Source organism: Rhipicephalus sanguineus, chromosome 3 (genome assembly GCF_013339695.2).
Source record: "Rhipicephalus sanguineus isolate Rsan-2018 chromosome 3, BIME_Rsan_1.4, whole genome shotgun sequence".
NCBI lineage: Eukaryota > Metazoa > Arthropoda > Arachnida > Ixodida > Ixodidae > Rhipicephalus > Rhipicephalus sanguineus.
In genome coordinates, this window is record NC_051178.1 from 187,214,271 (window position 1) to 187,227,604 (window position 13,334).

Here is a 13,334-nt window from a genome sequence, read left to right on the forward strand (position 1 = left end):
GCAAATAAAGTGTTTTCAGCCATCTGAATATCCTGGGCATAGGGTAGGATGGTTGTGAAAAGGCTTTAGCACATGACGCAACTAGGCGCAGCAACGATGTCAAATAAGAAAGTGCTGCTGACCTGTTTTAAGGCATGCTTCATAAGAGCAGCGTAGATTGTTATGCATGGTATAGCATCTGATGGTAAATAAAGCTTTGTCCCCTCGTTGCCTATTTCTCGATACATACTTGAGCTTGTGACGAATTTCAGTAAGAAATGACTGTCTAAGACTGTGGCGGCCGCTCAAATAATCAAACCACCGTCACAGGAGCTACGGAAGGTTCATAAACCAAAACTAAATTCGAAACGCGCCGAACTGGACTACTTCGCGGAAGTACATGTGCAGTAGCTCCGCCCTGTAGCCTTTCCTTCATTGCCAAGAAAAGTTGTCCGCGAGTATAGCATGTATCTGCTATCACAATGTAATAAACAAATTAAAGATGTCAACAGCAACACAGGTATGCGTCAGCAGCCACGATGAGGCTTTAAAGCTCACACACATGAAGGCCTTTGCATGCAAGAAGATGGAAGCAAAAACTGTGTCTTTCAAGCATAGTGCAAAACAGCGCTCTTCGTTAATGAACACCGATGTTATCACATAACATATTTCTTAAGAAGGGCGAACGTAAAAACAATATTAGTGGTGAGCAGTAGACAGAACACGAAAACGCTGTGCTGCTTCTCGCTGGCAGTGAGAAAAAGCAACAACACGGGAATTGAGTTTCCTGCTAACCTTTTTTTTTCTTCAGCATCCCGATTTCCTCTCCGTGTGCAACACAGCACAGACAATACTTTGGCACAGCGGCCATTATCATCCACATCGCATTCTGTATGTGCACGTGCGGACCGCGCTTAGCCTTGAACATGGTGGACGTGCACGCAACGGCCACCAGGTGGCAGCAGATTTTGTAATAATAATAATAATATCTGGGGTTTAACATCCCAAAACCACAATATGATTATGAGAGACAGCATAGTGGAAGGCTCCGGAAATTTCGACCACCTGGGGTTCTTTAACATGCACCTAAATCTAAGTACACGGGCCTCAAACATTTTCGCCTCGATCGAAAATGCAGGCGCCACAGCCGGGATTCGATCCCATGACTTTCGGGTCAGCAGTCGAGCGCCATAACCATTAGACCACCACGGTGGGGTCAGCAGATTTTGTGTAAGGCTTATAGCAGTCAGTGATTTCTTAACCCTTTCAGTGTCATTGATATATGGGAGTGGCTATGCATATTGAAAATCCTTTTAACTCCAACCAAAGTCACTTATAAAACACATAAAACCCGATGTTTCAAGACCAGCCTGGTTTCTTTCTCAGGGGGACTGAGAGCACGCTGCAGCGGCGTCTTGTAGACACTTGCACAGCAGTCATTCACCCAACGCTTTGCCGCGGAGCGCAGTCCGTGCACATGCACAGGGAAGAGGGTTCAGAGGGAACGATTGAGGTTTTGTACAGTTCCCTGAATAAGCCACGATTCGAGTAGCAATTTATTCCTCCAGTTAGTCTCGCTTCCCAGGATGGCCGTTTCGTCGAAGTTTATTTTACGGTCTTAAGTCTCGGAGTGTCCAGAAACGGTGCTGTGCTCCTTGTTTTCTCTCCAGATGTCATTGATGTGTTGCCTGATTCATTCAGGTAGGTTTTTAGTCTCGCCAATGTATGATGAGGGCCACCCGGCGCACGGGATTTTGTATACGACACCAGGCGTCCTTGTGATTGTTGGCCGGTCTTAGGGTGGGGAAGGAGGCAGCTTAGCGTACATGAATGCACATGCACGATGTGTGCACATTTTTTTGAAATCCGGGCCAACGCCTCGCTGGCTCCTTGCAAGTATGGGACCGGCACACGTTTTGGAGAGCTGTCAGTTAATGTTCCTTGGGAGTTGTGTGACCCCTTTTGCTAAGCGTGAAGGGCAATGGATCGAATGAAGGAAAGTGTTTTATGCCGGAGTCCACCAAGACTTTCATGACACATTTCCATCACGGAAATATGTCAGCAAAATGCGCACCATCAGATGGCAAAGAAAAAAACTAGAAGAAAAGGTTTCCCAAACGAGTCGAACCCACGACCTCTCGGTCCGCCACGATAGGTGATTGACGCTCTAACCTCTGGACCACGGTCACACATGCAGGAGGCTCCTCTCACAGTGCTCTTAGTTCACGGGGTGGCGTCGCTGTCTGGGAGCGGTAGAGTGAAGTAATGCATGGCTTCTGCAATTAGCTCCGACAACGCGCCATCGTACTGTTGCTACAAGCACCGGGGAGTAGACTTTTCCAGCGCCAGAACGCACAGCCTAGCGGATAAAAAAAGCAATATTGAGATGGGCCTGGACAAAATGGAACGCGATGCACGCGTTTCCCCCCTTCCATGAGTGGGGGGACTGTGGCCGGGCTAGAGGGTCTGTGCGCACACTTGTTTTCTGCGTGCCTCTAGCGGCCAATGTCAGCGAACTTGGATCAGGCCACTGCGAGCAACGCAGCTCCCCCTGGTCAGTGGGCTATGCCTCGTCCCATTCACCACATTTCCAAAAGAAGTGTAATTTTGTCCATGCCTTACACCGCAAGGTGGCAGCTTTAGCCCAAGCCTCACTTATAGCATCCATCCATATTAAAAAATGGCTCTGTGACGCTTGCCTGGCTGTCACACCACATTCCCCGCTCAAACCATGAGATACCACGGCCACACCAAAGGGGAGACACAACGCGTGTCGGACTTCCTGTCGCGTTTCTAGCCTGGCCGTGGTATGATCTTTCTGTTAACTCTTTAAAATTCCGCGGGATGGCAACCTTAGCCCAAGCTCAGTAGGTTGCCTTGACGCACGCTTTCTTGGGGGAGCGCATGCATCGAGGCACACTTAAGCTCAGTAAAGAAGCTCAGCGTCCAATAACCAACGCTCTTCTGGCTGTCACACCACTTTCTCTGACTATGCTCTTCCCGTGCCAATAGAACGGCATGAGCAACACTAGCAACGGTGCGTTGCCGGAGCCCACCTCAGAGGCCACGAGTAATGCATCATGAAACTAATGAGCTCCGACTTAGAGCGTTTCGGTAGTCTCAGCGTGGCAGAGGCTTTCTCTGCAATATTGTCGAAAACTCTATGGTCGGTGAAATGCGGTGTCCACGGTGATTCGATTCGGTGACGATGCAGTTAGGCGATTCGCCTTTCGCATCAGCATGTGATGCCTCCTCGCCAGCATAGGGCCACTTCCAAATGGATTAACGGAGTTTCTCCGCCGCCTACAGCTTCGAGTGCATTGTCCTTCAATGCTTTTCTAGTCACAAAACTCCTCCGTAACGCTATGGGGAGAGCTTGCTATGTTGCCACAGATGACACGGGGCAGCGCTAGGAGCGCACAGGGGGCATTGAGGAGAGCTTTGCTGCGTAGGGAGAGCTGGGGGCCCAAGGAATCCGGCGACATAGGCGTTCAGTTTTCCTCGTTGTTTCTTAATTTGTGTGACTGACGGCTGTGAGAAATGTCCGCGAGGACACGGATGGTGTACGCGAGTGACGATGCCGAAGATTTGCTCTGTACCGGTTTGTCGCTCCAGCTACAGAAGTACGAGCGGAAAGGTGTCATTGTTTAGTTTGCCGAGGGACGGCGATGAGAGGGATGAATAGAAACGTGCAATACTGCAACAGGAAGCTGGCGGATTTGCCTTCGATTGTGAACACGTTAGAGTGTGCAAGAAAAATTCTGATGCCACCGATGTTATTCGAGCGGACGACTTCACAGTGAATGGAAAGCATGTGTCTTTGCAACATGAGAAGGCAAAGTTACGGGCCGGCGCTGTTTCTTTCGCAGCTTGCTAGTTTTTTAGAATAACAGAGAGCTGAGCTAGTTGGTAAGTGCTCATTCTAAAAAGACACGGCATGCAAACACTGACACAAGAAACAAGTCACGACACCACATACGCCATTTGTGTTGGCATTTGTGGTGTCGTCACTTCTTTCTTGTGTACGTGTTTGCACGCCCTGTATTTTTAGAATAGATTTTTAGGTTCTTTCCAGCTTATTAAATGCGTTGCATTGTCTCCTTGTTTGCTGTTGTTAAAAAAAAGTGTTTTTTTTTCCTATTTTTATTGACTGAATGGCAACTAAGCTAACTTTTTTTTTAATTTTTATATTGTACTTCAGAGTTTTCCTTGTTTTTTGCATTAGTTTGCTCCCTCCATGTACTGGCCGTGCAGAGAGTTTCGATACGCTAGGAAACTGTCGCTCGTAGCTTTCTGTTTTCTGAGGTGTTTTTGCAATAAAAGTTTTTCTATCTTTCTCTTTCAATCGTAGCATTCTTGCTTATTTACTGCAAATCAGTGGCTCGACAGTGGGATGTTCTCAAACATGTGCATTGAAATAAGCAATTACAGTGAAGTATGGATGCAAAGGGCATCAGCGTTTCCTCAGCTTGACACGTTTTTGGGTAGTAATTTGCCCCATGTTACATTTTGCACGTTCTGAATAATTCGAAAGCGCAACAGAGCTCTGCTTGTGAACACATGTGCTTATTTTCTCTAGATTAGCAAAAAGCAGTTTCCTTTCAGTCTATCAAGTCTCCCATGTGCAGTCTTCATTAAGAAAATCACTGCGTCACACGGTGCAGACGTAGTCCATCTAAGCAGTCAAAGTAATGCACGTTGTGATTTGTGAAGGTACCACAAGTGTGAATATTGGAGATACGCGAGTGCCTTTGCAACGCTGCACATTGTGAAGTGCGACACACTTCGCTCGTGCATAGTCCACGTAACATGAAATTGTCAAATTTACTCTTAGAAAATGGACAAAATGTGGTTACAAACTCGGAGTTAAGGCTAGGTTAGGTTCTAGGATCAGCTGGTGTTCACGCGGCACACGGATGTTATACCTTGCAAAAGCTTTGTCACTCCCGATTTCAAATGTTGCCAAAGTTCTGTGAGGTAGGCTGCAGCGGAGTGAAGTTAGCTTTCATAAACTGTAAACACAGGAATGTAGAGCTTTTCTTTTTTGTAATGCAGCCGTGTTAGACTCCCACGGCGTAGATGGCCTGATTGTAAATAGCGCAGTTGGCGCTGGCTCAACTCCCGCTACAATAGAAAAATTCTTGCGCTGCAAAGTTGGGGACGAAAAAACATGGACAACACAGACGAAGCACATCTAACAACTGAATTTATTGAACCAAGAAGGTCAAAAAGGAGAGGAATAAAAGACGTAACATACGAAAGAAAGGGCACTGTAGGCAAACCACGCATGAGTCAAGCATCGGTGCTATCTATGCAGTGAAACACGCTCATAAATCTAATTCAAACTTTACGTCTGTATCAATGAGGTCACTTATGATCCGATTACATTTATATTTGTGTCGCTAAACATGATACTTGTCTTTCCGTGAGTGCTATAGATGGGGAGCTAACGCATGCGCCAAACTTCCCCGACATCATACTGTAAGCTTCAATGATAGTTCTTCTGTTTTTGTCCTTGCTGTGCGCCACAATGGAAGTGTCCCTGGAATGTCAATGGAAGTTTGGCGCATGCGTTAGCTCCCCATCTATAGCACTCACGGAAAGACAAGTGTCATGTTTAGCGACACAAATATAAATGTAATCGGATCATAAGTGACCTCATTGATACAGACGTAAAGTTTGAATTAGATTTATGAGCGTGTTTCACTGCATAGATAGCACCGATGCTTGACTCATGCGTGGTTTGCCTACAGTGCCCTTTCTTTCGTATGTTACGTCTTTTATTCCTCTCCTTTTTGACCTTCTTGGTTCAATAAATTCAGTTGTTAGATGCGCTTCGTCTGTGTTGTCCATGTTTTTTCGTCCCCAACTCTGCAGCGCAAAAATTTTTCTACAGTATGTTCCAACTAGCCCCCACCCAAGCTCTTCCCGCTACAAGACTTCAGTTTGCGAGTTGGTGGGTTTGTAAGGCTTGTGCAGTGTGACAAGTCTAGGTAAATATCCCCTGCCTGAATAAATACTCTCGTGCTCCACTGCCTGAGGTAAGGAACTTCGCTGGAACAATGTATACAGCTAATATTGCTGTGTCAGCATGACTGTATCCATCGCAGCCTTGATATTTAAAAAAAAACACGAAAGTAAGTTTTTTACACGCATATATGACTAACACATCGTATTTCAGGTGAAGTATGGGTGGTAGTTGAAATATTGCGGTTTGGTTCAGGTTAAACCCTTGCCTCAAACCGGCACAGCATTCAGCCGAGTGCAGCGTGCGCGCACAAATGCCCCCGCGTTGACCGTGGCGACCCTAGCGACTGCCACTGTCCCTGTATGAAACTGTGGGCGGAGTTTCGTGACCAGAAAAGCATTGAAGGACTCTGGTACTAGCGAGCGCACACCTTGCCGTTTCTCTGCTCAAATGACGACACTTTGAAAGAGTGCATGTCGAGTTAGTGTTTATTATGTGCATGTTGAGGCCATCTTTGCACAGGATTCTACAGCTACCACAAAGGTTTAATAATGTTCATGGACGTGAGTCATCGGGATGGAGATGTGCCACCAGGCATCAACGTGGGTGCGTCCACATCAAGCGATGGTATAGCTGCCAAAAACACCAATAGACATTGTGGAAGCTCTCATATATCAATGTATAATAAGGATTCAACTACTTCTGTACGGATAACAGTCTTTTTTTTTTTTTTTTTTTGAGGTCCGCAATTACGCGGGCCTTTTCTTTCCGGCGCTCTGTGTCTGCGGAGTATATGTTTTTGACTCTGAAGTAAAGTGGTCACAACAGAGGCTTGGCTGACAGGATGAGAGGTATCCTATTGAAGGTATCGACCAGTGTGCATCGGCTTACTGTGAATGGAGAACTCCAAGCCACTACCTTTTCTTGTCACCTGGACATTTTTCTCAGTTTACCTTCCAAACCAGACAGACTTCTGCCCAATGTTTACCTTCAAGCTATGCATATTGAATGTTGCAGCCAAAGTTGAAAGACTAGCTCGTTCGATCAAGTGCATAGAATTTCCTACAATATTTACTAGAGGGAACTCTGGCGTTGTGATTGTTCAGCCACCATAGGAATGATGGGTAGTACACGCATTTGCATAATCTTCGTGCTTGCGGCTTCTAACGCACTTGTGGCTTTCTTTATTGTTGTGTTTCGGCTTTTGTTTTGGACATAAGAATGGACTGTTGTGAACTTCGTGAGCCTATTTGAATTGATGAGCCTAAAAAGGTCAAGGTGGTGAAGTGGAACTGCTGAACGTTTGCTGAACTTCGACTTGTGACAAAGCGGCTGCTGGCCACACAGAGCCAAATGGAACTGAAAGAGCAAAGCTTAGACAAATCCATGTAGAATTACCCATCATTCCCATGCTGACTGAAGCGCCATGTGTAACACCTCCCATAGACACTAGAGCCAGATTTCCCTCTAGTGTACTATTAGGAAACTCTATGGTCAAGTGTACATGTCAGAACCGATTTAAGCGAATAAATTACCACAAATTATAATTTACCATGATACCTCTATAAGTAAGGTCAAACAATAGTACCGAATATTTCAATTTGATGACTGACGAATGCATTTGCCGCTGTCACCATCCGTGACTAAATGCGTTAAGGTGTCAGGGGTACAAGGTCACCCAAAGAAATAGCTCACTGAATGTCTTTAGGTTGATTTACTCCATCTACCTTTGCCTTCACTACAGAGTGACAATACCAAAACAACAAGCCTCTATGGATCACATGGACATGTACCAGGACAGCTCTGTGTGCACTACTACCCACAAATGAAATGATGTGCACTACTATAGCCATTCATGTTCTATATTGCCAAATGAAAGCAGCACAAACCCAGAAACAGAACAGCATAACAGTTTTCTAATCAGTCATTAAAACCTTAGCTCTTCATTGCGTTGGTAACCATCTCTGAAACAAACAGGCTTCTGTTATAGTAATGGCCCAACGTTTGTTTATGCAGGCGGCAGCATGTAGCAGGCGTAGCACGCATTGTATCACTCTACATTGGACCAAACAAGGGGAATTGTTTAAGTGGCCAATTTCTTTTTAAGACACCACCTAATTAATCCAACAGCCAATTAAGCCAAAAAAAGCATAGGGGGCACTATTTGTCATTTTGAACTGTAGTGTAGTACCTCTTAGATAAATTGAAATGAATAAAATTGGATGAATAAACACCTTTGTTGTTGGTGGCACCCAAACCCACAACCCTCAAATTACGCATCCAATGCTCTTTCAATTGAGCTACGATAGCAGTTCTCCCCTTCACTTTGCTGGATGTTTCTGATAGTGTAATTCCCTGAGAGCGTTAGCCAGCACCACTTGTAGCCAAGGCGGCGAGTGTTGAATACTCCTTTTGCCAAAGGGTGTCACGTATCAGGTGTTCTTTGCACGAGGTGGCAGCTGCCCAATAAACCTTCGCATGCTACCTAAAGGCATCAAGTCTGCCAGGACAAGGCCCTCGCTACAAAGGAACAAATAAAAACTGAAATTGTTTAAGGGGCTTATATCTTTGTTGGACACAACTTAATGACATAACCATGACACAATCAGTGGACCATCATGCATCAGCTTAACAGTGTATGTGATGGAGAGAAGCACAATCACAGCTGGTATGGAGTTCACAATTTAAATATTTTCGGTGTTTTTTTTTTATGTTAGATAACCAACGGCCAAAAATTAAAAGTAGCCCACAAAAACAAGATGGAACACTGTTCTTTCTAACACACCCAGTGCTTGCCATGCCTGGCTAGAACGCAATAAATAGACAGTGGGAGGGAATAAACTACCTTCACACTGCTGCCAAGTCACAGAACAAGTTCAAGGGTATCAGGCATCGGTCCTGGTCTAAATGGAGTGCAGCACTGATCACTGCTTTTGGCTAGATTTGTCATGCCTTCGGCAAGTCAATCAGATCTCTAACGCGAACAGGGCTCATGAGGGGCACCACCTGAATGCTGCAGCTGTGTCCCGCAGCAATTTGACGAAGTGTTACGGAGTACGTCACCACACACACCAACTACGCGTTGTGTTCTCTGCTGCTGGTCTCAGACTGTGTGGTGGATAACAGACATCAAGACATCACTGCCAGAAGCCAGGGCCACGTCCCATCTACAGCAATTTAAGAAGTGGCCCCAAGCTTGCCACTGCTTGGGCACATACAAGTGACAGCTCCATTCATGCATGATGTGTTGACACTCCAGGAAACAGATCTGTTCACAGATGCCAGCAACAAGGTACTCATTGGCTTGTCAGAGCCACATCCGCAAGCTTCACTGCAGTCAATGGCCTAACTGTAACATGCTTCTCACTGAGCGGCACCTCAGTAAAGAAAGGCCAGGCAACAAACAAGGCATAGGACACCAAAGACCTACCCATGCACTTCAAGTCTCCCTTTCAGACTCACAAGGGATCACAGGCTTTAGAGCAGGCGGAGCTGTCCTCAGTGTCAAACACTCAAAATGGAGACATGGAAGACTCAGCAGGGCACTAAATTTTGCTTTGCTTGCACAATTCAAGTGATATGGAGAATCTTGATCCATCAGCATTAATGTTGTGGAGATACACCTGACAGTTTCGACATTGCCACAGCATATCAGTGTGGCCAACCACTGTTAGAAGATCTCCCACAGTACTTTCACAGCTGTGATTGGACAATCATCAGTGGGGTTTGTGACCGTCTTGAAGCAGTCAATGCTATCCGTCAGAGCCGTCATCGGCAACTTTCTATGCCAAATCGCAGCTTGGCCGAGACTCACGACCACCATGACACAATCAATGCCGCTTACCAGAGATCTTTCTGACAGGTCCCCAAGCGAAGTGAAAGTGTGGGCGAGTGTAAGAAAGATGAAGAGCGGCATTTGGTCTCAGGGAACAGCTACAGGAGACAATGAGAAGAGAAGGCAACTCTCAGAAGGAACGGTGCTGTGTCTCATTGCTCCATGACGGGGGTTATTCTTTGAAGAAGCAACCAGGAATGCCTCAGCATGATGTTTAGGGACTATTTATTACCTTTTAAGCATCTTTGTGATTTTTTTTTTCAGATGCATTGAGCCCTTCTTTTTTCACCGGATGGCTCTGCCTTCAACTGCCCACAAAACCATCAGAGAACACATGTGATGCATTTTCGGAAGGTGACTGTCAACCGGTGAATATTCCACGTCAGCTGTGCCAATTTATTTGCTTGCAACTTTCACAGCACCTTCTAGTATCTTACTCCAGCTGCAGATGACGTCTCCGTACCACTAATAGGGCAGACAAAGGCCCTTTTTGCACGAGGCTTCTCATTCTGAGGCATTAAAAGGTCCTCATAAAAGAAGTTATATAGGCAGTTGTCATTTCCATCACTACTTTGCATGTAGCTACACGTACAAGCTATTGCCACATTACTTTTACACTTTCAAAAACATATTGAAGCTCTTTCGCAGTCGTGTACAATATTGAACAGAATATCCAAGACTTGTATAGATGAAGAAAACACATAATAATTGCCCCATTTCATAAGATAAACTGGCAATGTTTTCTAAAACCATGGATTCTGCACTGAACAAAAGCAGCAAATCAAATTTGTCTAGCATCAGCACAAGCAATGCAGTTCCCATCTACATCTTTGCATTGCGATAATATGTCAATAAGATATGTGTACATCAAGACAGTGTACCGAACTGACACTTTCACACAGATATTTAGTATTCAGTGTATGTTGCAAGATACATAGACAAACAGACTGAGTGAGACACCTAAACACTTTATATATCCCAGCACCATAGGCTGCTAGAGGTGCCAACAAAGTGCTTGTGATGTATTAAGCCAATCAGTTTTATTGATTGATTTGTTTATTTACCATTAAACTTGTACTAGTACCTATATACTTGGCACCAAGACCAATATCAAAAAAAAATTTTATACAGAAGTAAAGCACCACTTTAAAAAATGCACCATTCCATCTTATGTACGCTTAAAAGAAGACAATCCTTTTTGCAGGGAGTGTTTGAACATCAAGCTCCAGCTGCACTGACCTCGTGAACTAAAGGCTCATTCACACCAGCGACCAGCACCAATCACACTGCCATCTGCGACTGGCAACCAAGAAAAGACTCAAAGTGACTGACATTCACACCAGCTAGCATGACCTGCCCATCACCGCACCAAATGTCTCCCAAGTGTAATACCGTTCACGTCTGCTCACGCCATCATGACTTCGTAAAATAAGTAGACATCCTGTTCCTGTGCATCTGATCGGTTCACTAGCTTTTTGACTGCAGTCACGTGACTGGAAAATCGAGCAACAAGAGACTGAGCCAAAGCAGTCACTTTTCGAGCAGTGCGACCATTCGCAACCAATTTGGTCGCGCAACCTGTATTAGTCGCCGATGTGGATGAGTCTTAAGCCCTACAACATAGATTTGTGCACAGGCCACAGCAAGAGCAGCCTCGACACAAAGGTACGAGTTCCAAGCAGACTTACCTCTGTGCTATTGGAATGTGTGCCTGTGATAGGCGGGCTATTTTCCCACTTGCAGGCGATCTGTAGGGTCTCTGCTGTCTTCTGCTGAATGCTCTTTGTGTCATCTAGCAAGGTAATCTCGTAGAATTCTTGGATGTCTGCAAGGTGTGCAAATTATACCGTATAAGCAAAACAAAAAGAAGAAGTTACCACACTCGTTCCCGTGTAAGCCAACCCACGTATAAATTCAACACCAGTCTCCTACAAGATATGGAAAATTAAAACAAAGCCATGAATCGAGCTCCAATAGATGCTACAGCCCGAACACTGACATGCCACACTGATGGAACCAGCACCAAAATTGTTGGCATTTAGTCTTTGCCACAAAGATTATTCAGCTAACATGCAGCTTTCGGATAACTGTTCAGCAGTTTTGAGGCACCCATAATAATGATGCAACGATGGCCGAAGAAAAAAGCTACAGCGGCAAGTGACGTGTCATTTGTCATTGTCAATGCAAATAACAGTGACTTGACGACACGCCATCAGTGTTGTGAAAATGCGACGAGTGTCTCAACATGCTGGCTTTCATGAAGGAAATCCTTGAAAAAGCCATTAGGGTTGTAGAAAGCGCACCAAGCACCTGAACGTGCTCGCTTGCACTTAAGACATTCATAAAGGCATGGTATTCCATCTGATGAAGATTGTGCATGTGGCTTAGAGGTTGTAGCATCCGGCTTCAGTTCTACAGACCCAGAGTTCAAATCCTGCCATTGGAACATTTTCGAACATCTTTATTTAAGTCTATCCAACATACATATGCATACTTGTGTATGTGTGTGAATGTTTGTGTGTGCGACGTCACATCAGAACCTGGATCGTCCACACGACCGGAATCCGTCATGCTAGCCAAAGAATTGCTATTTGTATATAAAGAAAGATAAAGCCATGCACATCACAAAGCTAAACTTGCACTCAGCTTGCCTGTGTGGGCTGCATTTCAGCAACGCCTCGCGGAATGAAGTGTAACAGTAGCTACATATGTGGCACACCGACAGCAATTTGGAAAAACGAGTATGCTGCAAACTGCAGTTGAGCACGTCACAGTGAACAATATGTATTTTTACCAATCACCTGAACTGGCAATGCCCAGCAGTCGATGCTGAATGTACTATCACCCACACACTTCGCTGTTCATGCTTTATTTGAACAAAATGGTATAAATGACCTTTAATTATTTAATGTCAGGCAATTTGCATCACTGACTAAATTTTATTTTTTGCATAAACCACTGAAAATTATAGTCAAAGTAAGCAGATAGCCTACATGGACTGCAGAAATCCCAAGCTTACACACTAAATATATTTTCAAAGGATGCTTGTGGTGTTGATAACAATGTTTGACGATGGTAGCACAAATTGAAGTGGACACGTTTTGGTGGATGGTATGGCAGTGTGATCACAACAACAACAATGGCATAGTGATGACAGTGTGATGACAATGCGAGAAGCACGTGGAAGCAACACTGCTTCGATTTCATGTTTTTGTAACACCGTCTTCCTTCTCCTTCGAAATTGAGCCGATAACACAGTGACGCAATGACTTGTTTATGCACTCTGGGTCAATGAAGGCAGCGGGATCACCTTTACAGTATGGTGAGTGTGTGACAATGACACGACAACCAGCCGTGAACCTCTATTTTACAGGTACTACTCCCAAGAAGCCAGGTACACCCAAGACCACTTGTTTAAAATCGTGCAGATCCCATGAACTACGATAGTTGGCGTTGTTGTCAGTCGGTAGTCGACAAGTTGAAACAGCACACATCAACCAGAGGCTCTGCGGCCTTCAGCCAACTAATCTGCCCCACGAACTTCAGCCCAGG

At 45.1% G+C, this 13,334-nt stretch overlaps 1 protein-coding gene across 1 annotated transcript in view; it reads right to left on the minus strand.

The window, feature by feature from the left end:
- LOC119386189 (disks large homolog 1) overlaps window positions 1-13,334 on the minus strand; it is a 92,414-nt gene that overhangs the window by 66,088 nt on the left and 12,992 nt on the right. Inside the window, exon 3 of the mRNA XM_037653526.2 lies at window positions 11,471-11,607. Within this exon, the coding sequence (XP_037509454.1) occupies window positions 11,471-11,607 (137 nt within the window). The remainder of the gene's footprint in view (window positions 1-11,470; window positions 11,608-13,334) is intronic.